We start from the raw sequence: 25761 nt of genomic DNA, 5'->3' as shown, positions 1-25761 counted from the left end.
AAGAAATTTATATGAATTAATTTTACATTAAAAAGTATTAAAAATCTATCATTTTAAAACATTACAATTAAAATATAAATTAAGAATTAATGTAATATTACAAAAGTACATCCATTATAATTTGCAGATTTTAGTAAATCAATTCTGAAATATCTCCAACATTTAAAAGAAAAGAAATCACATTTAATAACAAACTATGTTTCAAGAATATATTAATTAATTGAATGTTTTAGTATTTAACAATACTTATCAGAAATAAATTAAAAATTGGTGGTATTAGAAATTTTTAATTGTTGTAGATTGATCATTGGAATATTTTAATTGTAAAAATTTTAAAAAATTAATTTATCTAAAAAGTCATTAATGCTTACAGCATGCATTAGTCCCTAAATTAGCATTTCTGAATTAAAATTCTATGGATTCAAGTGTTCTAAGTCTTTAAATCCAACTGTTTGGATTCAAAGACTTATTTTCAGCAAGTTCTGGTTTTTAAATCTAATCAGAGACATTGCTAATGTTGGATATGAAAAATAAATTCTGTAAATTATCATATTATTTTCATCAATTATTAAATTGAACTAAAATATAGCACAACCTCTTCTTCCATCTACTTTCACCCTTTATCCCAATCAAATTTTTTAAAATGGAATTTTATTTTTCCTTTATGATGACCACTTATTTTCCCAGCCAGTAATCATTAATTTATGGCAAAGAAGAGCCTTTCCACTTACCCCAAAAGTTAAAAAAATCTTTTCTAAATATTGGTGATACAAGTTAATACCATGGACCATATTTCTTTTATTTTTATTTGATTTGATGTTAAAGATAAGAAGGGCTATCCGTTATAACACAGACTTAACCCTGTAGGAAACGGAAAAAAGAAATTAGGAAAGTAAGAAGTTAGATAGAAGAGGAAACACAGGGAAATAGGAAAGTGTGAAAAGAAGCTACCAGGGCCCCCCCACGGGACGAATGAGAACATTATGTACAGTGTTGCCGATCATGCTACGGGGCACTTCCCCATCCACATATCGGTTTTGCAGTCTTAACTCTTAACGAATACAATTAGTAAGCGCGAATACAATGAGATAAAGTGTATATCAGTATACAGGAGGACTTATCCTGTTCATAAAGCTTTTCTGATTAATACCAGTATTCAATAAACACATGGAAATTAATGGTTGGAAGCAGGATACAGTTTACCTTATATGGTAGTCGGGAGAGCTTATCCCGATCGCAATGTAAAGCGTTAACAATAAATGTGTACAAATTGACAGTTGCAAAGCAAATAACAGCAGTATCAGTTTATATACAAAGCAGAGTAAAAGCACCCTTGCATCAGGGGACTAGGCTGCAGGATACATGGACATAAACAATGTAGAAGTGTTGACGGTCAGATCACCGCTTTCAAAGGCAATTTCATTTTCAATGTGGAGGGAGAGGAGGGACAGAGTCGTACCCCAACTGCTAGGCCCCTCCTCCTACCCATTGGGTTAACCTAGAACCCCTCCAGAAAATGATGTCGTAGAAGCTGTACTTTCCTAGCCGAAGACCTAACAACAGGGGTGATCGATGATTAATTGTGGAAGACACTGGTAAAACAGTTTAAATAGTCTAAGTATAGGAGGACTTGTCTTTTCACACTTGTTGGTTTCCTTGGATACTTCGGTTGGCGCTAAGTTGCTCGCTTGTAGGTGGGGCAAGTGCTCTGCTGTCTTTGATGAATGCTGTCAAGGCTTTCAGTAGATTGGTGTCTGCGAAGAATCGTTGATCTCCAGGTGGCCAATTGTAGCCTTCTTGTAGACAAGTCCCGATGAGTTTCAGTCTTTGTTCGCTGTACTTGGAACAGTCGTAAATCAAGTGGTTTACATTGTCCTTTTCGTGTATGTCTACTTCACAATAATCCGAGTCTGTTTTGTTGAAACGTTTTAAATAAGTGTTAAATGCCCCATGTCCAGTAAGGCATTGCGTAAGCTCGTAGCTTGGTTGGAAAGTCTTGATTTTTTGACGTCCCTCAATCGAAGGGATGAAGCTATAGCATTGCCTCCCGGTGTTTGAGCTGTCCCAGTCTCGTTGCCACAGTATTCTAATTTCTTCTTTAATATATTGCTGAACATAGCTGATCGGGTATTTTGTATAGGTGACTATAGTATTGGTTCTTGCCCTCTTCACCAATCTGTCTGCAAGCTCGTTGCCCTCATGTCCGCTGTGGCTCGGTATCCAATTGAAAGATATATTTGTTTGTTGGCTGATCTCATTTGCTAGGGCTATTAGATCTGAGGCGAGGGCAGAGCTGTTCTTCCCATTTTTAAGTATGTAAAGAGTGGCCTTACTGTCTGTGAAGACAGTTAGGTTTCTCGTTTCCAGTTGTAGTTGTTTTACATAGGGCCATCTCATATGTAAAACAACTCTGACATATTCCCCATAACTCTGCCTGGGTTATGGTGCATTCATTTGCCAATCTTAGGCTTGCTTGATAGATTGTCCCTTTTTTGTTCCTAATAATCAGTCCTGAGCCCACGCCCTGTTCATCCCTTGAACCGTCCATATATATTATAATTTGTTGTGCTTTCCTGTGGTTATTGGTATTGTCATAATCCAGGACAACTTCATATTGGCTTATCCTTCTTGGATCAATTAGTTGGTTACTGTCTTTTTGTTTGATGTCGATTTTTCTGATAAATTTAGAGATCTTTGAATTATCTGGTGGCAAGACCTCTGTTTTTTGTAATTGTTCTAAATCCTTGTCCGAGATATTTGTGAAGTTTTTGTTTAGCAAGAACCAATTCCATGTTGTTTGTTTAGCCTTCAGATGTATCGGTGTTAGATTGGCTATAACCAGCAGGGCATCTGTCAGTGCTGTTCGGTATGCCCTGCAGATCCTAATGGCTGATCTTCTTTGAAGCGAAAGTAATTTTCTTTTTATGTGAACCTTTTTTAATGCTGTTCCCCATACCTGCACCCCATAAAGTGCAGCTGGTTCGATAGCTTGTAGGTATATCATTTTTGTATGTTTTGGGTTTAGACCCCAGGTATTCTTAGTTATACTGTTTAAAAGGTTGGTTTTCTCAATGGCCTTGTTACAGGTTTGATTCACATGGAACTGCCAGTTTAGACTTCTGTCAAAGTAAATGCCAAGATATTTCATTTGTTGTACGTTGCGAATAGTTTGGCCATTTATTTTCACCCCAATTGCTCTTTTCAACTGCCCTCTTTTATTTTTCCTTGTAAAAACTATTGCCTTGCATTTCCCATGATTGATTGGTAGTTTGTGTACTTTACTCCAATCTCCGATTTTTGACAACGTTTTATTTGCAATATCTGCCACACGGTTGCAATTTTTGTGTGCCACTAAAACCAGGGTATCATCCGCGTATGCCTGTAATTTTATTTCTTCTGTGTCCTCGTGTTGTTCAAGAAGGTCGTCTAGGACCAGATTCCAAAGTCCGGGTCCACATCTGGATCCCTGTGGACATCCTCTTGTGACGTTTGTTTCCACTCTGATATTATTTGTATAAAGACCTGCTTTTCTATTAGAGAGGTAGCTTTTTATTAAATTTGTTATGTTATTTGGGCATTTTGTTGCTATTAAACGATTTATTATACTTGTCCACCACAGATGATCGAAGGCCTTGCGGAAGTCTATTCTTATCATCATGACATGACAGCCTCGTTCCCAAGATTTGAAAATAAAGTCAGTGACATTTAAGATGGCATGTATTGCCGATGTGCCTGGTTTAAATCCATATTGTTTACTACTGTTTCTTTTAATTTTGTTAAGATGCCAATTTATCCTTTTGATGATAAGTCCGTCCAGAACTTTACCTGCAACTGGAAGCAAACTAATTGGGTGGAAATCTTTTGGGTCACTGGCATTTCCATTTTTGGGAATTAGCTTAATATTTGCGATTTTCCATGCGTTCGGGAAAAATCCCGTTCTTAGAATTTCGTTATATAAATGGACAAAAGCCATGGGTACTTCTTTGAAGGCGGCTTTCACTAACTCTGCTGTCAAACCGTCCACACCCGGGGACTTCTTGTTAGCCAAGGAGAGGATAGCTCCCTGAACTTCTTGAAATGTGAAAGGCTCGTCTTGATCTTGTGAGGATTGATTCTGTGCTGTTCTCCTCATTTCCCTGTGTATTTCTAAGTCGTTAGTTTCGTCATCTGGTGGAAAGTGGTATTGTAATATTCTTTTAATGTTTTCTGTGATATTTAATTCCGAGTTATTTCCATTTTCTTTAGTTATATTTGGGATCTGACACTTTCTCTTTTTATTGAATACCACTCTATACGGTACATCCCATGGTGTCCGTTTCCGTTCTTTTCCGCAAAATTCCTTCCAGGCTCTTGTGCGAGTGTTGTTTATGTCTTTTTTGTATGTTTTTAGGGCTTTCCGATACTCGTTTCTGTGCGTATTTCTCATTTCTTCATCAGTGGCTCTTGCAATTTTCTTCCTAAGCTTTCTTACAATTTTCTTTTGTTTTGTTAGACTGTGTGTCCACCAAATAGTTCTCTTCTGTTCCGTTGTATTAATACTGGTTGACTGTCTAGCCGCTGCCTGCATAGCGTTTACAAGTGTGCTAAATAAAATTTTCTTGATTGAATGTTGGAGATTATCAGACTGCTGTCAGTCATAATTAGCATAATTTTAAAATGGGCCAGATGTTTGAATATCATCTCCAGCATTATTCACAAAATACATTTTAAGGGAATTAATAGTTTCTCAGGTACCAAACAAAGTTTGCTGACAGAATTGTTGGGACTTAAGTTGCTGTCAATCATAATTATATATAAACATCTCAAAACCCAATGCTATTAATTAATGCCAAGTGATTGCTATAATGTAACAGACTATTTTTTGCTACTATTAATAATTAATTTTAAATAATTTGGTATCAGAGGTAGATGTTAGATACCATCTCTTATCAAAATTAATAATTATAATTTAATATTTATTAAATAATTTAGAATAATCCAGAAGAAATGTAACTGGCATAACTGGCAACGTGTCCACGTGGTAAGTGGGTGTTGCAGGTTCACATCCCACTCTGGGCCAATTCTTTTGTTCCAGACTATTCTAAATTATTTAATAAATATTAAATTTATAAAATTATTCATTTCAATAAGATATGGCATCTAATGTGTACCTCTAATACCAAATTATTTAAAATCTAATTATTAATATTAGCAAAAAATAGCCCAATACATTACAGCAATCATTTGGTGTTGGTCAATCATAATTAGCATACTTTTAACATGGGAGATCCAGATTATCAATCATGTGCAAATTTATTAATTTTATTTTAGGAATAAAATATAAGTAATTCCACTTATGACATTTACAAGTTGTCTGTAATGACAATTCACAATGGCAAACTATGGAACTAAAAGGAAACTGTCTAGTTTGACTATACAGGACAATCTGCAATTAAAAAAATGAAGCAGAAAGATTGCAGAGATTTGCTAAGAAATTTAATTACTGATGCAAATTCATACTGTAAGGAACCAAGTCCGAGCGTTATTTTTATTTTACTTTTATTTTGCTTATTATTCTATTTTTGTTTGGGGCTTATGTTTTGTTAGGACGAAGGTTTCCTCACCATTCACCTTCAGTAATTAAAAAGAGAAGAAATAAAACCCAACTCACCGATGAAAGAAAAGCGCCATAGGACTCACGCACATTTTCGCTCCCCGAGCGGCAAAGAATAGGTCCGCACCGAGAAGAGGGGGGGAGAACCCACAAGCACGAAATAAAACTCGCTAAACCTTAAGTAATAAAAACGTCCCGGAAAGAATTGTAAAAACAAATAATGTAAAAGGTTAGTGAGTAAACTGTCGGAAAAAGGGCTGCCAGACGATGAAAAACGTTATTGTTAGCATTTAAGTATGTAAATGAGGGGAGTGACCGCATTCAGAATTGTGACGTCACCTCACACTATAAATCCCGAGTCTCAAGTGAAGACGGAGAGGTGAATTCTGATAGCAACGAGCTTGGTGAGCTTCGCAGCAGTAATAGAGAGGTGTCCGATAGGATCTCGAATAGTTCCAAGGTGATTTGAAGTGATTCGAATTTGGATCGACAGTCTGAGAAAGTCTTGAGAGTTGAGGAAATAGGTTCCGAGTATATTGAGGTGACGATTAGGATCTCTAGTTTATAAGAATTATTGTTATAAGTTAAGCTTTTGGTTTTGTCGGATTCCCAAGGGGAATAGAGTTAAGTTAGACATAGATTTGAATCGAGAATTGTCGGGTTGACTTTGTTGAATTTCTTAGAATAAATTATTGTTTGATTTTTATTAAATATTGTACATAGTTATTGCTAAACGACTAATTAAATCTTTGGTTTTTTTTCTATTGACACATATTGTCTTTATTTAATTCGGTGCACGCTTAAAGTCCAGGCCTGGCACGCTAACGCGAATCCGAGTAAAGTACCCGGTAGGTTAACGGTTGTTTCCGACACGGTAGAGTCGATAATCGTTGTAAACTAAAATAGTACTTTACAATACTGTTAATTCAAAAAATAGAAAAATGGCAATGAAGAAAAAGAAAAGGCAACCAAATGAAGTTTGCACAGCAGTGTTTAAATGATTTTAACCAGTACTGCATAAAAGAATTTTAATAAATGAGCAATGTTGTAACCAAAAGTTCTACAGTTTACATCTGAACTGAATGTTCAACATTTTCATGCCAGCATCAAATGACTAGATAGTGTTGTGGAAAACTTGGAATCTGACTTTAATTGTATTGTTGGTAAAAGTACAGAGACAATGTCACCAAGTGGAAACCGTAATTAAAAACCATTACTTCCAGTTATGACAACAGGAACATCTACAATATGAACAAAACTGGAATTTTTCAAGACTATTCCAGATAAAACTGTAAAAAGTGAACAGTGTAAAGGTTGAAAATTAGTTAAACATAGGCTGACTGTTGGATTATACATCAAACTTTGTGAAGAAAAGAAACAATTAATCATCATCCACATTGCATTTCATCCAAGTTGTTTCAAAAAGTTAAATAGGTCATCTCTAGAAGTGCTGTTGCATAGGAATAAAAAGCATGGTAATATTTAAATGCTTTTAACTATGAAACTAAATGAAAAAATGCAACAAGACTGGAATATTCTGCTTTTTCAAGACAATGCTCTCTGTTATTATAAAGATAAGCTGAAATCCTTTTTGAAATCTGTCTGAAAACTTGGTAGAAGTGCAGACGTGAGGAACAATATCACAGAGTGGAAGCCATAATTAAAGACCAAATATCAAATATAAAGCTGAAGTTCTTTCCAGCAAATGCAACATCACATTTGCAGCCAGTGAATCAAGGCATCATTTGCATATTCAAGATCTATTATTGCAAGAAACTGATGCATTCTCTCATTTCAAAAGTAAACAAAACCATATTAGTCCATGAATTAGACAATACAGCACTGTTGCCAATGCCCTAGGATAGATTAAGAGAATAAGGAATGAAGTAAAATCTAAAACTATCAAAAAGTGCTTTGTGAAATATGGATTTGTCATTGAATACCACAGATAGCAATCACATAGCAGATGTAGACAAGATGACAGCTTTCACCACTGATCTCAAAGAATTCAGCGAGACCACCATAGTAAGTGTTAACATGGATGAAATCAATAAAAGCTTAAGTGCTTCAAGAAGAATGACAATTACAATAATATTGTGGCTGAAATGACACCAAATCCTCAACTGAGAATGATCCTCAAGTGAAAAACCAAGAATTTTCTGTTGCTGGGAAATCAACCAAACTGAAAAATGTTTTTTCAAGAATGGTTCGATATAATCCACTTAACAGAAAATGTAACTAAGATCATTGTTAGAATTATTAATTCAAATAGAGGAAGAATATGAAAAAGTAGTTGTGGTCAAACATCTGAAAAACTTAAAACAAATATCAGTATCAAGTTCTTTTAAACTGGTATGACAGGACAGATACAGTAGATCTGAAAAGTTCCAAGACAAAAATTCTAAAAAAAATCAATGAATTCAGATAGAAATCTGATGTAAACAAAAGCTAAATACATTTCCCCCCTCTCTTGATACACACATTAGAACGGCGGTACAACGATGGAAGTTATTATAATACTTTTCTCCTAGAATCATCTTTTGCAATGCATTACATTCTCTTAGACTGCCAGTATTATTAAAAACTCCCCTTTTAGGTGCAATGTTATTTTTGAAAATAAAAAAAAATCTGGTAGGACAAGGTTAGGTGAATACAACAGATGGTGGACAATATAGCTTGTCACTTGGCCAAAAACTGCAAGACAATTTTGGTTGTGTGTGCAAGTGCATTGTCTTCATGACTTTAGTCTGGTTTCAATCAATTATTATTGTATTGCCCTTAAAAAAGTTAAACTAAACTAATAACTAAAAAAATCAGAAATAATATAAAAATGATGGCAAATTTCATTTGATTTTTTTTTAAAGTGTATTCTGCATTGTGATTTTATTACATTACTTTATGAAAAAGTTATTGCTACAAAGCAAGTTAAAATCCACTGTTAACCAATCAAAACAAGTTAGCATATATTCTTTTATAGTTAAATAAGTGTGTTACCTAGTTGGTTCACTATGCTGCAGGAGTAGTGAACAAAAAAGATTGCATACTTTAACTATAAAGGAAAAAAAAAAAAAAAAAAAACTCAAAGAAACAATGTATGGCTAATTACATTCTATTTACTACCATGCAGAATAAGTTAAATCCAAATAAACATCACTGTATAGAAAAATTAACTGACAAGTAAAATATCACTTAGAAATTTTATTACCTAAATCCTAACATCTCACTTTTATTCAAAATTAGCCAAAAGTGAATATAAATAATTTTGCACTCCAGCTCTTCAGATGACCTATTGATTATTTTGGAAGAGATCAGCATAGGACTCTTTCTTTGATAATTCATTAAAGTTCACACATACACACAGAAACATCCATACAAAAAAACCCCCCTTTTTTTTTGCATTTCTTGACATTTCAGTGTCTAGAGTCCAATAATGTAAAAATCTGGTGACTGGGTTATTTTGCTGGATTGCCACACTTTTCCTCTTGTATATAACAGACGGAAAAGTAAAAAAATGGTTCCAAAAGTGCAAGAAAACAGAAAAAAAAGAATACAGCAAAGATGATCCTTATGCAGTGTATAGATTCATGGTGCCCAAGGTTTTTCAAAGCCTTAGAAAATGCAGCAAGAAAAATGAAATAGGATAGAGAAATTAGAAGTTTTTGTGGTACCAATGGAAAGGAAATCATGGAGTCAAAGGTTTTATATCAGATCAACCTTATACATGAAGCTGAGGGAAAAGGAGTGAGAAAAGGATAAAGGCTACTTTAATGGAGACAGAGTTTGATACGAGTAAAAAGGTTAAACAGAAAGATGCAAGCTTGTTAGAGGAAATAAAGGAGAAAAAGAATACATAGGTAGCTAAAGAATGACAGACAATTAACATCAAAGATGGGAAAGCACTAACATTGGCATTAGTACTACTTCATCATTATCTGAAATAGATAATGAAGTAGTACTAATAGTGAAAGATAAAGAGTGAAAGAGAGAAAGTTTGATCCAAAATATATTTTATTTTATTCAGTAATAAAAAACAAAAAAAAAAACATCTGGAAAATAAAGCTTTATTATAGAATTTTTCTGCTTAATATTTTAGAATTTGCTTGAAATTTTGAACTGATAGAATATCACATTCTTTTTGAATTATTCAAATGTAAGATAGAAGTTACTACTTTAACTGTCCCTGATGATGAATTCAACCAGCTTGAAAATACAGTCAAACCTGTTTTTATGCGGGGGATAGGGACCGCATTAAAAAAAACGCATAAAAAAAAATCTCACGAAACTTCACGAATGGCTGTAAATAATAGTTTTCGCAACACAATTAAAAAATATTTTTTTTATGCGGTCAACAGGGACCGCATAAAAGAAGTCTCACATAGAAAATAACTCAAAACCGTACGAAATAGAATTTATTGACAACAGATGTCAGCACTTGACTGCATCGTCTGGTCTATCATCTGTTTTACATATTTTTGTCCAGGTGGTGTTTTGTTGACTTAAAAAGTAAATTATTTCATTTTTCGCATATTCATGCAATAATATTACTATAATAAGTGCATTTATGCTATAATAAGTTTATTTAGCTATAATAAGTCAACGTAAGACATGACGAATCGCACGAGACTAGTCGCCAACTATACCGCACAAATTAAAAATTCGCATTAAAAAAATCGCACATAAAAAGAGCGCATAAAAACAGGTTTGACTGTACTTGGGCTTTGATGAATGATGTATTTCATGCTAGTTTTCTCCAATAAAGTAATTTTATACAAATTAATAAAATAAAATACAGAAAAAGAAAAGTTGTTTAAGCAAATAAAAGATTTCTTTATAAACATTTTATGCTATATATAATTAGTATCTAAAATTAAACATTTTAATAAAAATAATCAACATATCTTTTCATATATTATTGTTTTAAATTTAAACTTACTTGACGAAAAAGTGGCCTATCTTCACGAGCAAATTTAATGCAGTCTTGAATTAAGCGATTAAGAGCTTTTGGTGTATCTGATCTAACACTTTGAAGATCTGGTTGAAGATAACCATGACCAACCATAAACAGTATCTATTTCACAAAATAAAGTTTATTAATTTATACAATAAAAAATTGTAATTCACTAATAAATAAATTCCAATGAAGTAATTTATTGAATTTATTTATTTCGTGATTGAATTATTTATAAAATATAAATACCATAATTTTGTGCAAATAGCCCATGGTTTATGAAAGCAGATGGCTTAAGTGAAAAACATGAAAATTCTTTAAATGCTACAGACATGTTATAAAATATATTTGTATATTTTTATTGTTTTTACTTTTTATTTACTTTTATGTTTATTTGCCAGTTTTTATGGACATTGTTTTATAAAGGGCTTTTGTTTAGAAAAGGTAATCTAATCTCTTGTTCTCTGAAACATTACCTGATTTAAACCATAATAAAGAAACTGCCATCATAATTTTTTTTCTATAACTATCAAATACACATGTACATGTCAACCATTAGTTCTTTCCTGTTCATTTTGTGTGTCAACAAATTTCACCTGGAGTGGACAAAAATAGGAGTTACAGAGAATTCCAATACAGTCTCTTCAACCTTAAAATTCCCGGTACATAAGACGACAGTTAACACATAAACTAACGTTTTCGATCCTCCACCGAGGTCTTCGTCAGGTTCGTTGATCATGGAATGCGAAAAGAATCGAACGCTTTCGAAATTCAAAAAAATCGAATATCCCCGCGTGCAGTAATGACGAATGCTACATCGTAAATTTAATAGACAGGAGTAAAACATGATTACCACTGCGGATGTATCTCAGAGGCATATCGCCACGCGCACGATAATACGTTACTTTCCTTGAAATTAATACATTTCCCCGATTTGGTAGCCTTGTAAATCTCAAGAGTCTCCAAAGCCCTGATGTGGTCCGTCTTAAACGACTTCTTAATGAGTCTGGTGTTATCGAAGTCTGCTCTTATATCGGGGTCCGTAGCGTACGTCGACAGGGCGGTGGTGTGTCTTTTTTTGGCCACATCATATCTATGCTCAGAAACCCTTTTTTGAACAGATCTCTTGGTAGACCCAATGTATACCAGGTCCCTTTGGAACCTGTGATCTCTTATCGGGATACTATACACCCCTGGTGCCCTTAACATATCTGATTTGTCTTTAGCGTTTCTGAGAAGCGAGTAGATAGATCGCGTCCTCGAGTATGCCAACTCGGTGCCCTTCCTTAGCGCTATTTCCTTGTACAAGGAATGCAGACGTTTGTTGTATTGTACAACCGTGCGTTGGTGTTGGTCGGGATTCAAATTAGACTCACTCCGCACCGCGGAGGCGTGTCGCGCTGTACTTGTATCAAGGAAATTACGGGCTAAACTACGGATAAGGTTACCTCCGTACCCATGACTAGCGGCAATGTCTTCAATGTGTTTAAGCTCCGTGATCATATCTTCTCTTTTAGAATTATGGGTGAATGCCCTACTAACTAACGCCCTGAACGCCGCTATCTTGTATGGATATGGATCTTCAGACCCAGCGGGTATGTATATAGGCAGGTAGCCGGGTTTGTAGTACACCCGCGTCTCAATATTGTTCATATTGAGTTGAATGGTGACGTCTAAAAAGTGCACTCTGGTGTCTGATAGTTGATCAAGTTTGAGCGTTAGGCCATACGGGTTGTCATTTACGCTGTGCAAAAAATCATCAACCTTCGGCTCGTTCTTCCATATGATAATCACGTCATCCACGTACCTACGGTACAAAATAATATCAGGTGTGAACCTGGAAATGACTTCCCTCTCTAACCGCCGTAACACTAATTCGCATAGGTCGCCCGAAATAGGGCTCCCCATGGGTACTCCCCTCTTTTGTAGATATGTGGTATTGCCGAACCTAAACAGCGAATTGTAGCACATTAGATGCGTGAGCTCAAGTACATGCTTGCGGTGTGCTGGAACGTTGTACTTGGATAGTAAGACGTCCCTAAGGGCGCAGAAGCAAGGTTGGAGTTTGATGGATGGATACAGAGCCTGAAAATCAAACACCGTGACGTGCGCGTTCTCAGTTATCTGTGTACTTTTCAACTCGTCGACCAGCTCTCTGGAGTTCTTCACCGTTAGAGAATAATCTTCTAGATGTCTAGCTAATATGAAGTGTAACTTGTTCTCCAGAATTCTAGTGGGGGCTCTAGCTTTATCCAGTATTGGTCTGAGTGCCGGTGTAGGCTTGTGCGTTTTCGCAAAAGCAAAAAGCCTGGGTGTATCTGGTGACGCGACCACCGCCCTGTTTAAGCCTTGCGCTTTCGCAAGGGGTGTGCTCGTGAACCGTACAACACGCGCCTGTAATTTGTTCACATAATTATCTGCCACTTGCTCACAGTCTGTCTCCACGATGTATTGCGTCAACATTGCTTTGTATGTCTCTTCCTTGAGTAGGACCAGTACTCTGTTCTTATCCGCCCGTAGTAGAATAACATGTTCTTCTGCAAGCCATTTCTTGGTTCTTCTCACCTGCCTCCATATGCTCTCTTTACCATTACTTTGGTCATAGCTTATCTTCATGGCCGCCCTCCATCTGTAATGCTCCTTGCGGACCTCATCCAATCCGCAAACCATTCTTTCAATGTCCGGCATAACCGTTTCCAGCATAGGTTGTGACGAGCCTGGAGTATACATCGGTCCGTGTGCCACAGTCTCGATTAGGTAATCTGGGGGCACAATGCCGTCCCAGCATACCAGCGGGATGGGGGGTGCCTTTATTCTGTTGGGTTTTTGCTTAGCCATTATCCATTCCAACTTCTTCTTGTAATTATGCGCCAAATTTCTAGCCAATATTTCTTGAAAGACGGCCACCCTTTGATTTTCAAGATGTAGGTACGCCCGGTGGTGCTCAAAGAGGTCATCCTCTACTTCGATCACTTCGTTGAGGTAGGAGTATACTTTCCTCCTAGATGTTCTAATAGCTTTCCTCAAACACAACCATCTAAGTTTCGGTATTAAGGATTCACACCCCAATGGTAGACGTATCCTGTATATAGACATGGGATACACGTTATTCCTCTTACATTCCAGAAGAAAATTCAGTTTAGCCCTTGCTTTGGTTAGGGCTAACGTTAATTTCTTGTATGTTCTAGCCGGCATAGCTATTAATAGAAAGACAATCTTCACCCGTGATTACCGGTACAAATAAATTCCAATACAGTCTCTTCAACTTAACATTCGAATTCGACTTTTCGCATTCCATGATCAACGAACCTGACGAAGACCTCGGTGGAGGATCGAAAACGTTAGTTTATGTGTTAACTGTCGTCTTATGTACCGGGAATTTTAAGGTTGAAGAGACTGTATTGGAATTTATTTGTACCGGTAATCACGGGTGAAGATTGTCTTTCTATTAATAGCTATGCCGGCTAGAACATACAAGAAATTAACGTTAGCCCTAACCAAAGCAAGGGCTAAACTGAATTTTCTTCTGGAATGTAAGAGGAATAACGTGTATCCCATGTCTATATACAGGATACGTCTACCATTGGGGTGTGAATCCTTAATACCGAAACTTAGATGGTTGTGTTTGAGGAAAGCTATTAGAACATCTAGGAGGAAAGTATACTCCTACCTCAACGAAGTGATCGAAGTAGAGGATGACCTCTTTGAGCACCACCGGGCGTACCTACATCTTGAAAATCAAAGGGTGGCCGTCTTTCAAGAAATATTGGCTAGAAATTTGGCGCATAATTACAAGAAGAAGTTGGAATGGATAATGGCTAAGCAAAAACCCAACAGAATAAAGGCACCCCCCATCCCGCTGGTATGCTGGGACGGCATTGTGCCCCCAGATTACCTAATCGAGACTGTGGCACACGGACCGATGTATACTCCAGGCTCGTCACAACCTATGCTGGAAACGGTTATGCCGGACATTGAAAGAATGGTTTGCGGATTGGATGAGGTCCGCAAGGAGCATTACAGATGGAGGGCGGCCATGAAGATAAGCTATGACCAAAGTAATGGTAAAGAGAGCATATGGAGGCAGGTGAGAAGAACCAAGAAATGGCTTGCAGAAGAACATGTTATTCTACTACGGGCGGATAAGAACAGAGTACTGGTCCTACTCAAGGAAGAGACATACAAAGCAATGTTGACGCAATACATCGTGGAGACAGACTGTGAGCAAGTGGCAGATAATTATGTGAACAAATTACAGGCGCGTGTTGTACGGTTCACGAGCACACCCCTTGCGAAAGCGCAAGGCTTAAACAGGGCGGTGGTCGCGTCACCAGATACACCCAGGCTTTTTGCTTTTGCGAAAACGCACAAGCCTACACCGGCACTCAGACCAATACTGGATAAAGCTAGAGCCCCCACTAGAATTCTGGAGAACAAGTTACACTTCATATTAGCTAGACATCTAGAAGATTATTCTCTAACGGTGAAGAACTCCAGAGAGCTGGTCGACGAGTTGAAAAGTACACAGATAACTGAGAACGCGCACGTCACGGTGTTTGATTTTCAGGCTCTGTATCCATCCATCAAACTCCAACCTTGCTTCTGCGCCCTTAGGGACGTCTTACTATCCAAGTACAACGTTCCAGCACACCGCAAGCATGTACTTGAGCTCACGCATCTAATGTGCTACAATTCGCTGTTTAGGTTCGGCAATACCACATATCTACAAAAGAGGGGAGTACCCATGGGGAGCCCTATTTCGGGCGACCTATGCGAATTAGTGTTACGGCGGTTAGAGAGGGAAGTCATTTCCAGGTTCACACCTGATATTATTTTGTACCGTAGGTACGTGGATGACGTGATTATCATATGGAAGAACGAGCCGAAGGTTGATGATTTTTTGCACAGCGTAAATGACAACCCGTATGGCCTAACGCTCAAACTTGATCAACTATCAGACACCAGAGTGCACTTTTTAGACGTCACCATTCAACTCAATATGAACAATATTGAGACGCGGGTGTACTACAAACCCGGCTACCTGCCTATATACATACCCGCTGGGTCTGAAGATCCATATCCATACAAGATAGCGGCGTTCAGGGCGTTAGTTAGTAGGGCATTCACCCATAATTCTAAAAGAGAAGATATGATCACGGAGCTTAAACACATTGAAGACATTGCCGCTAGTCATGGGTACGGAGGTAACCTTATCCGTAGTTTAGCCCGTAATTTCCCTGATACAAGTACAGCGCGACACGCCTCCGCGGTGCGGAGTGAGTCTAATTTGAATCCCGACCAACACCAACGCACGGTTGTACAATACAACAAACGTCTGCATTCCTTGTACAAGGAAATAGCGCTAAGGAAGGGCACCGAGTTGGCATACTCGAGGACGCGATCTATCTACTCGCTTCTCAGAAACGCTAAAGACAAATCAGATATGTTAAGGGCACCAGGGGTGTATAGTATCCCGATAAGAGATCACAGGTTCCAAAGGGACCTGGTATACATTGGGTCTACCAAGAGATCTGTTCAAAAAAGGGTTTCTGAGCATAGATATGATGTGGCCAAAAAAAGACACACCACCGCCCTGTCGACGTACGCTACGGACCCCGATATAAGAGCAGACTTCGATAACACCAGACTCATTAAGAAGTCGTTTAAGACGGACCACATCAGGGCTTTGGAGACTCTTGAGATTTACAAGGCTACCAAATCGGGGAAATGTATTAATTTCAAGGAAAGTAACGTATTATCGTGCGCGTGGCGATATGCCTCTGAGATACATCCGCAGTGGTAATCATGTTTTACTCCTGTCTATTAAATTTACGATGTAGCATTCGTCATTACTGCACGCGGGGATATTCGATTTTTTTGAATTTCGAAAGCGTTCGATTCTTTTCGCATTCCATGATCAACGAACCTGACGAAGACCTCGGTGGAGGATCGAAAACGTTAGTTTATGTGTTAACTGTCGTCTTATGTACCGGGAATTTTAAGGTTGAAGAGACTGTATTGGAATTTATTTGTACCGGTAATCACGGGTGAAGACTGTCTTTCTACAGAGAATTCACTTACATACACACACAGATGATGGTATTTATATTAAAAAAACATTAAAATCTTTCTTTGTATAATTATTTTATACACTGCATTCCGAGTAAACACAACATTGTCTTTTAAAAGATTTCGTTGCTATCTTCCTTTAGTAATAAACATCTTAATATTATTTCGGTTTCTTGAACGAGACAAAGCAACATACCATTGACCAATTTTATTCTTACTCTTTCCCCTAGGTTTTTTTTGATAAAATAGCAAGTCTTTTTAATTCCACATTGATAAAACAAAGATGACTTGTATGTACAATTAGTTAGTTGATAACACTTTCTAAATAACAGGCTCGTTAGATCATTACTTCTGACTGGATAATAGAATGTCATGTGATCACTATAGAAAGATTTTCAAAACAATTTGTTATAGAAGTGACATGATGCAGCTATCTTTTTTTAAAGTTTAAATTTAATGAAGTTAATTTAAAATACGCCATTTGCCAAAATATTTAAAAATGCAACTTAATGGAAATTCCATTATCAAGCATGAACTAAATGAGGTCACTGACACCATTGCAACATAAGTGTGATCACTGATCTGAAATCAATAAAACATTTATTCTATAGCTAATATTTCTGAAAAATAAGTAGCCTATACTTTCCATCAAAACATAAAATGAATATAACTAAAATGTCATCTGGATTGAACAAAACTTTCAGCAGTTATAAGGAATTCACACACATGATGGCTTTTATATTATTATGAACATGCATTAAACAATAAAATTTTAGAGTAACTTTTTATATTAATTTCATAAATATTTGTTATAAATTAATTGCAATAAACAGTTTAATATATGGATAAATGAAATCATATTGTGATAGTCTGAGGGAAAAAGTTGTTTCAAATATATCCATTATATTAATTTAAATAGATGAGGAATAAAACACACTCTAACAAGTATTCATTTCATATTCTAAAATTTATCTAATGTGTTTTCACAAGAACAAGCACATAAACAATAAGCACTTGATATTCCAACGAACATCAAATAAAAGAACTGGAGGAATGTACTTCGTCTAACATAACCTTAATAGTTCCAGTTAAACACTTTCATAGTAGTTCTAGCGTTTTCAACCCACCCTGGGTCATCTTCAGGAAATCGTTGTAATAAAATAAATAAACGTGCAGAATTGGAACGTTCAAATCGAATGCAGTCTGATTCAAATTACCGTAAAACGGTTAAGCTTGCTGATGGAACAATTCTCTCGTGCTATGACGACGATATGGCGCGTGAGAAGATCTCTGTGTAAATTTACTGCATAATCGTTAAAATTAATGCTTTACGACTCAAATACCGTGTGTTTTCCCTTCATAACAGTATTTCCACGCTTGTGAAATGCTAGCTGCATCTTTATAGTTAATACACGTGCTTTTCAATCCAGCCTTGTAAATTTATAGTGTTTCCATTATTCTAAGCTGGTCTGTGCGGTGGGTGAGTCTTATGATACGAGCATTTTTTAGATCTGCAGTGATACCTGGTTCAGCAGCTGCCTGAGCAAGGGTGGTGGTATGTTTCCGTTTCTCTATGTCGTACCGGCGTTCCTTTAACCATTGTTGCAGGGAGCATTGGTAGAGCCAACATTGACCATGTTATTATTAAATCTGCCATCCCACATAGGGATCTCATACACTCCTGGAGTGTGATTTAAGTCTATTAGGTCCTTTCCATTGTGGAGTAGGTCATATACCGATGGTGGCCTACAATATGCCATCCTGTTTTTTGTGATGTTTGAAATTTGTCTATAGATTCCATCAAGGTGGCTGTTGTACTGTATGTTACAACTTTCCTCATTATGTTGTTATCATCCAACCCTACCACTTCTGTGTGCCTGTTGTTTCTGTTAAACCTGTGTGTACGTGCGTGCGATGTTATATATTTGGTTCTTGCTGTACCCATGTATTGTTGTCATTTCTTGTGTGTGTCTGAGTTCAGTTAAGGTGTCCTCATACTTCGAATTGTGAGTGAATGCACGTTTGGTTAAGGCTTGGAAGGCCGCGATTTTGTAGGTATACGGATCTTCCGAGTTGGAGGGGATGAATAACGATACGTAACAATTTTTGTAGAAGACCCTAAACAAGATTTCATTGTTGTGTAATTGTAGTTGCAAGTCGAGGAAGTGTGCTGACGAGTTGCTTTTTTGGTCTAGTTTGAGGGATAAGCCATATGGGTTATTGTTTATTGTATTGAGGAACCTATTAATGTCAGGTTCATCCTTCCATATGATGATGATATCATCGACATACCGCTTATAAAGTAGGATGTTGGAACTGAAGGCCGGAATGATTTTATGTTCAAGTTTCCTTATTACCAGCTCACATAGGTCCCCCGATAGGGGGCTGCCTATTGGAACCCCGCGTTTTTGTAGGTAAGTTTTATTACCAAAACGGAAGAAAGATGAATAGCAGAGTATGTCTGTGAGTTCTAAGATTTGTTTGCGGTGTGCTGAGGTACCAGCCTGGTTAAGCAAAATGTCCCTTAACTCGCAGAAGCAAGGTTGTATTTTTATAGAAGGGTATAGGGCAGGGATGGGCAACCTTTTTCTATGTAAGGGCCACATTTGAAACTTCTGAATTAATGCGGGCCGCACATAAGAAAAAAAATAAAAAATACAGGTAAATCACAAATATTTATTCATAAATTAACATAGGTATACTGTACTTAATGTGACTGCTGGAATTGATGCGAATGTAATATATCAGATATATTTGACTGAATATTTGTCATTGCTAATTTTAAATTATTTTTTAGATGAGAGTCTGTTAGCTGATTTCTTGTTTTACTTTTTAATAAATTCATTGCAGAAAAAAACTGTTTGCATACGTAAGTTGTACAAAATAAGGACAGAATTTTTGCCACATACTTTCTTAAGTTAGGAAATTGATTTTCTTTGATAAAAGTTTTATAAAAATCTACCAAATTTTTTTCTTTAAAAGTATCTTTCAAACCTAAATTACTTTGCAAGTCTATTAACTCCAATTGAAGTTCATTTGGTACGTTTTCTATGTTTACTGAAAAAGGTGCCGTAATTATTCGTATTTCGTTTTCTCGGCTAAGAAATTTTTCGAATCTATTTTTAAATTCTTGTTCTAGTTCTTCGACTTTCTCTGCATATTTAAAATAATTTTTAGGTTCAGTGCGTTGTAATAAAGTGGGGAAAAAGTGACAATTTTTGTTACGCAATTGCATGCTCCATAATTTGAGCTTGGATATAAATGCTTTTATAAACGTTATAAATTCAGATATGATAAGATTTTTTCCTTGCACTTTTATATTTAATTCTGACAAATGCATTGTAATATCAACAAAAAAGCAAGATCTGTCAGCCATTCGCAGTCTGAAAGTTCTTTAACAGGTTTTCCTTTCATTTCCATAAATAATTTTATTTCTGGTAAGAGATTGTAAAATCTTTGTAAAACTGAAGATTTGCTTAACCATCTGACGTCAGTAAAATAAATGTCATTATTTTCAGCATCAATATCAGACAAACATTCTTTAAACTGACGATGGTTCAATGCACGACCTCTCAGAAAGTTCACTGTGGATACTACTATATCCATAACATGTTCCATATTAATTTTCTTAGCGCATAAATTCTCCACGTGCAAAACACAATGGCAAATAAATAAATTATTTGGATTTTCATTTTGTGCTAATTTATTCGAGAGAATACCAATTAAACTGCATCGCTCTCCTCTGAAAGACTGGCCCCATCAGTTGTAATTCCACTCAGTTTTAATAGTGAGAGTTCATTTTTTTCTAAGGTTTTTTCAAAAGCCCCGTACATAATTTCTCCTGTAGTATTTCCTTTTAGCCCAACTAAATCTAAAAATTCTTCAGTAATGTTTAATTCTGAATCAACGCCTCGAATGAAAATTGCAAGTTGAACCGTATCTGTTATGTCGGTGGATTCATCCAAACAAATGGAAAAATATTAAAAGGCTTTTACTCATTTTTTTTAATGATTCGTCAACATTATCTGCCATTTCATCGATTCTTCTCACAACTGTTCGTCGAGATAAACTAATATTAGCAAAAATCTTCTGATCAGGACATATAATTTCAACTGCTTTTTCAATACATTGCTTTATAAACATTCCATCAGAATAACAATGAAGAGCTTTTGCCAATAGATTACAAATTTCATAACTGGCTTTTGTAACAGATTCAGATTCATTATTTGTTTTCATTAAGAATGCTTGCTGGGAGGTTACGGCTTTCATCAGTTTTTCCACTTTGTTTTCTTAAGTCTCCAGTAAAATGATCGTATTTATTGGAATGTTTAGTGGTGTAATGCCTTTTAACGTTATATTCCTTAAAAACTGCAGTACTTTCCGAACAAATTAAACAAACAAGATTTTTTTCATAATGAATGAAAAAGTAATCATATTTCCACGACTCATTATAAATTTGATTTTCATCTTCAATTTTTCTTTTCTTTCTTGTTGACATCTATAAATTGAGGATAAATAAAATGAATAAAATACTGCACTAATAAATATAGTAAAAGCTCGATGTAACAAACTACTATGGAATTGAAGATATTGGTTCATCACAATGAAAGTCCATTTTATCGCGATAACCCATTACTATGGACTCGTCCGTTATATCAAACAGTATATTATTATATAGTAGAATCACGTTAGAACAGGATCTTGATTAAATTGATTTTCAACTTTAGACTAATTACCACCTGTATCAAAATTGTCTACATAAAAAAAAAAATTTGTTAGATTAAAGCAAAAAACGAAGAGTAAAAACGGCTACTACTGCTGTACTTTTCTTAATTTAAAATGTTACCCTATTACGCAGCCTAAATTATATCAGACAAAGTAAAAGACTTTTTAGTTTTAGTAGAACTGTCATATTTAAGAAAAGTCTCTTTTCTTAAATATGACAGTTTTCTCTCGCTATCGAAATGTCTGAAGTTGTCTATTTATTCCGAGACATTTCTTTACCAACTTTATCTTGATATTTTCCATCTTAAATCTAATGAAATATATCTATTTTTTGTATTAAATCTAAAGCTTATCGTCTTCTTTTATGATCCATATCTTCGCTTTACAAACAAATCCATGATGCATCACTCATGGCAAAATGAAACCAAAACTGAACAATGCTACGCTGCAATTTTTAATCACATTTTTAATTAATCTAATTTTTAAGATATATGTTCTCCGCCTCAAATTAGTAGTGACTTTTTCCCGTACAGCATACTTTTCCTAGCAATAGAGTCGTGCCAGTCATTTATCTAACTCCTTTCAGGGGAAATTTTTGAATTGAAATAACATGACTTGGGTTTTGAACCGGAAGTTCGTAAATAGTTAATTGGGGCCGCCTGCCCCTAGTTTAAGGAAAGACAGATAGATGGACGACAGTGGGAATTTATAAATTTGCAAATTTTTCAAATTGCAGTCCAAAAACAAGTCGATCAGAAAACGAAACCAAAACTGCATGTACGGTGAATATCTACACCGAAAAAATGATTAAAATAAACTTTATATTAATTTTGTGTTTACTTTTGTCAAATAAAATGAATAAAACTATGACTATGGTGAAATAACTAGTCACTTCTCGACTTACAATGGGGTTCGATTCCGCAACTTCGAACGAGGTGATCGTAACTCGAAAAGTGACTGTAAAACAATGACTTGACTAAATGAAACGGCAACTAAAAAGTCCATAATAACCATGGTCTGCGAGGACTAAAAAATAATCCGAAGTAGCAGGAGTCTGTTACAAGGAATGAGTTTTTTTTTTTTTTAAATAATTTTCTTTTACTTTTGGCCAGACAGTCCGTTATATCAAGCTTTTATTGTACAAAACCACGTGCAAACCTCAAGGTCAGTTTTAGCATTGAAAATAATGCAAAGTTGAAACATTTTCATATGTGGCTTTTGTATTTATTATTGTCCAGTTCTAAGTCTGAATTGTTCTTAAAATATTAATAATTCTCTAGTTCAAACATTTTTAATTTCAATTTTGGAAATTAATAGTAACATTTATTATTAAACAGAAATTCTAACTTGGATATTTAAAATTCGAAATTCCACATTAAAAGTTCTATTTCCATAAAATTTCAAATATTTAACATACCTTTTTCTATAATTCAGATAAACCACAGTAGATTAATAGTAAAAATGTAGAAAATACCAAAAAATTAAATGCAACGATACAAAGCGTTGGTAAAACTTTACAGCTGAATATAAAGTATCAAGTGAAGTCGGGTTAAATTACCAGATACCTTGCAATTAGAGTTGGCCCTCGGATTGGTTTATTTTTGCATCTTTAAGAAGCAATAGAATTGTTTACGAATGCATATTACTCCCTCAAGCTTCATTTAGTCTTGAAAAAGGGTCAAGCGCGTATGAACAGTCTACGAAAGTACATGTGCATTTGTAAACAATTGTAGCACCCCTTAAAAACGCAAAAATGAATCAACCCAAGGGCTGTCTCTAGCTGCATCGAATATATATACAAAGTGGGTTCTTGGTATTTAGTACGATTACAGACAAGTAGATGTTAGTATTTTAAATTTTTATTTTATAGACCGTTATATTGTTTTGTAATATTTTGTGCGACACGGGCCGCACAATATACTAATGCAGGCCGCAGGTTGCCCATTCCTGGTATAGGGCATTAAAATCTAGGACAGTGATGCATGTAGTGCCCGTGGTGGTAATTGCCCTCAATGCGTCAATTAGCTCCAAAGAGTTCTTGATGGTCCAGGGGTATGTGTTTATGCATTCATGTATGATTTTGTGTACCGCCATTTCTAAAGGTTTGGTAGGCGAATTTGCTTTATCTAGTATCGGTTTAAGGGAAGGGGTCTCCTTGTGGGTTTTGGCAAAGGCAAAGAGCCTAGGGATGGCCAGAGAAGCTACCACCGCCCTACGCAATCCCCATTCTTTAGCAAAATTGGTTTGTGTGAGACGCTTCACCCTTGCTTGTAGTCTTTGTAGGAATCCGTCATCAATGTTTTCACATTCCGTGTCATTTTGATGTATTTTTGCATCATGGAGTTATGTGTTTCTCTTCATTAGAACAATAGACTTGCTTTTGTCTGCTTTGAGGACTACAATATTCTTATCCTTTAACCATCTCCTTGATTTATGTATTAATTTCCAGAAACCATTATCCAAATTTCTATTGTTGGTTTTATTTATCTCGATTACAGTTTTCCATCTGTAATACTCTTTGGGGACGACAGGCAGTCTTGCGATGAGGTATTCTACTTCAGGCATCACCTTCTCCAGTTGTATAAGCCGATCCTCAGGAGCGTACATGAGCCCATGTTCTAGCACATTGATGAGGTAATGTGGTGGGGAGATGTCTCAGCATATCAGTGAGATGCTATGTAACGGTTTCTTATGAGTTTGTTGACTAGTGATCCATTCCACCTTCTTTTGATATTTCTCGGACAGTTTCTTTTGTAGGATTTCTTGGTATTTGGTTACTCTCTGGTTGAGATCTTGTAGTAATGTGGAATTATCTTCATATAGCAGATTCTCACAGTTAACCAACTCCCCGAGTTTGGAGAACACCGTTTTACGGATCGTTCTTATTGCTTTTCTTAAGGATAGAATGCGTAGTTTAGGTATCAACGACTCGCATCCCGGTGGAAGTCGGATCCTATAGATCGACATAGGAAATATGTTTTTGTTCCTACACGTTATGAGAAAACTAAGTTTAGCCCTAGCTCTCGTTAGGGTTAACACCAACTTCTTATATGTATTAGCCGGCATAGCTATTTATAATTCCAACAAACATCAAATAAAAGAACTGGAGAAATGTACTTCGTCTAACATAACCTTAATCGTTCCAGTTAATCACTTTCATAGTTGTTCTAGCGTTTTCGACCCACCCTGGGTCATCTTCAGGAAATCGTAATAAAATAAATAAACGTGCAGAATTGGAACGTTCAAATCGAATGCAGTCCGATTCAAATTACCGTAAAACGGTTAAGCTTGCTGATGGAGCAATTCTCTCGTGCTATGATGACGATATGGCGCGTGAGAAGATCTCTAAAAAATGCTCATATCATAAGACTCATCCACCGCACAGACCAGCTTAGAATAATGGAAACACTAGAAATTTACAAGGCTGGATTGAAAAGCACGTGCATTAACTATAAAGATGCGGCTAGCATTTCACAAGCGTGGAAATACTGTTATGAAGGGAAAACACACGGTATTTGAGTCGTAAAGCATTAATTTTAACGATTATGCAGTAAATTTACATCAAGATCTTCTCACGCGCCATATTGTCATCATAGCACGAGAGAATTGTTCCATCAGCAAGCTTAACCGTTTTACGGTAATTTGAATCGGACTGCATTCGATTTGAACGTTCCAATTCTGCACGTTTATTTATTTTATTACAACGATTTCCTGAAGATGACCCAGGGTGGGTCGAAAACGCTAGAACAACTACGAAAGTGATTAACTGGAACTATTAAGGTTATGTTAGACGAAATGCACTTGATATTATTGTTTGAAATATTATTTGCATTATGTATGTACAAAATATTACTCTTTTATATTTATTATGGTTTTAAAATAAACTTACCTGATCTTTATTATTTATATGAGTATATGGGAGTTGTCCTGTAACTAATTCATATAATACAATACCAAAAGCATATACATCTGACTGGAATGAATATGGATTTGGATCTTTCATTCTTATGACTTCTGGTGCCTACCAAAAAAAGAACACTTGCTATAATTATTTCTGTCTTTAAACTGATAATATGATTTAGTGTATTTAATTTATGCTACATATTTTATATTGCATTGTATTTTACATAAATACAGTGTTACCTCGGTTTTCGTTGTTAATCTATCCAAAAACAATCAGCGAAATCCGAAACCGACAAAAACCAAGGCAATTATTTCCATATAAATCAATGTAAATCCAATTAATTCCTAGACACTCCAAAATACATACCAAAAACGCATTTTATAGAGACTTAATTTCTTATTGCTTTTAGTATTTAGTGCTATATTAACATAAAAGACTAATTAGCATAAAGATGAAAGCAATGAAATCGTTCGGCTAGACACACGAGGTAATATCTTGTCTTGTAGAAGCTAGTTGGACATG

The 25761-nt window shown here is 35.8% G+C and overlaps 1 protein-coding gene across 1 annotated transcript in view; it reads right to left on the bottom strand.

The window, feature by feature from the left end:
- Nucleotides 1-25761, bottom strand: part of LOC136977524 (serine/threonine-protein kinase A-Raf-like) — a 118255-nt gene that overhangs the window by 3652 nt on the left and 88842 nt on the right. The window contains 2 exon segments of the mRNA XM_067273018.1: nt 10527-10661; nt 25225-25356. Coding sequence (XP_067129119.1) covers nt 10527-10661; nt 25225-25356 — 267 coding nt within the window.

This window comes from Centruroides vittatus, unplaced genomic scaffold (genome assembly GCF_030686945.1).
Source record: "Centruroides vittatus isolate TY-2023 unplaced genomic scaffold, ASM3068694v2 contig_460, whole genome shotgun sequence".
NCBI classification, from domain to species: Eukaryota; Metazoa; Arthropoda; class Arachnida; order Scorpiones; family Buthidae; genus Centruroides; species Centruroides vittatus.
This window is presented reverse-complemented; position numbering and strand designations above follow the sequence as displayed.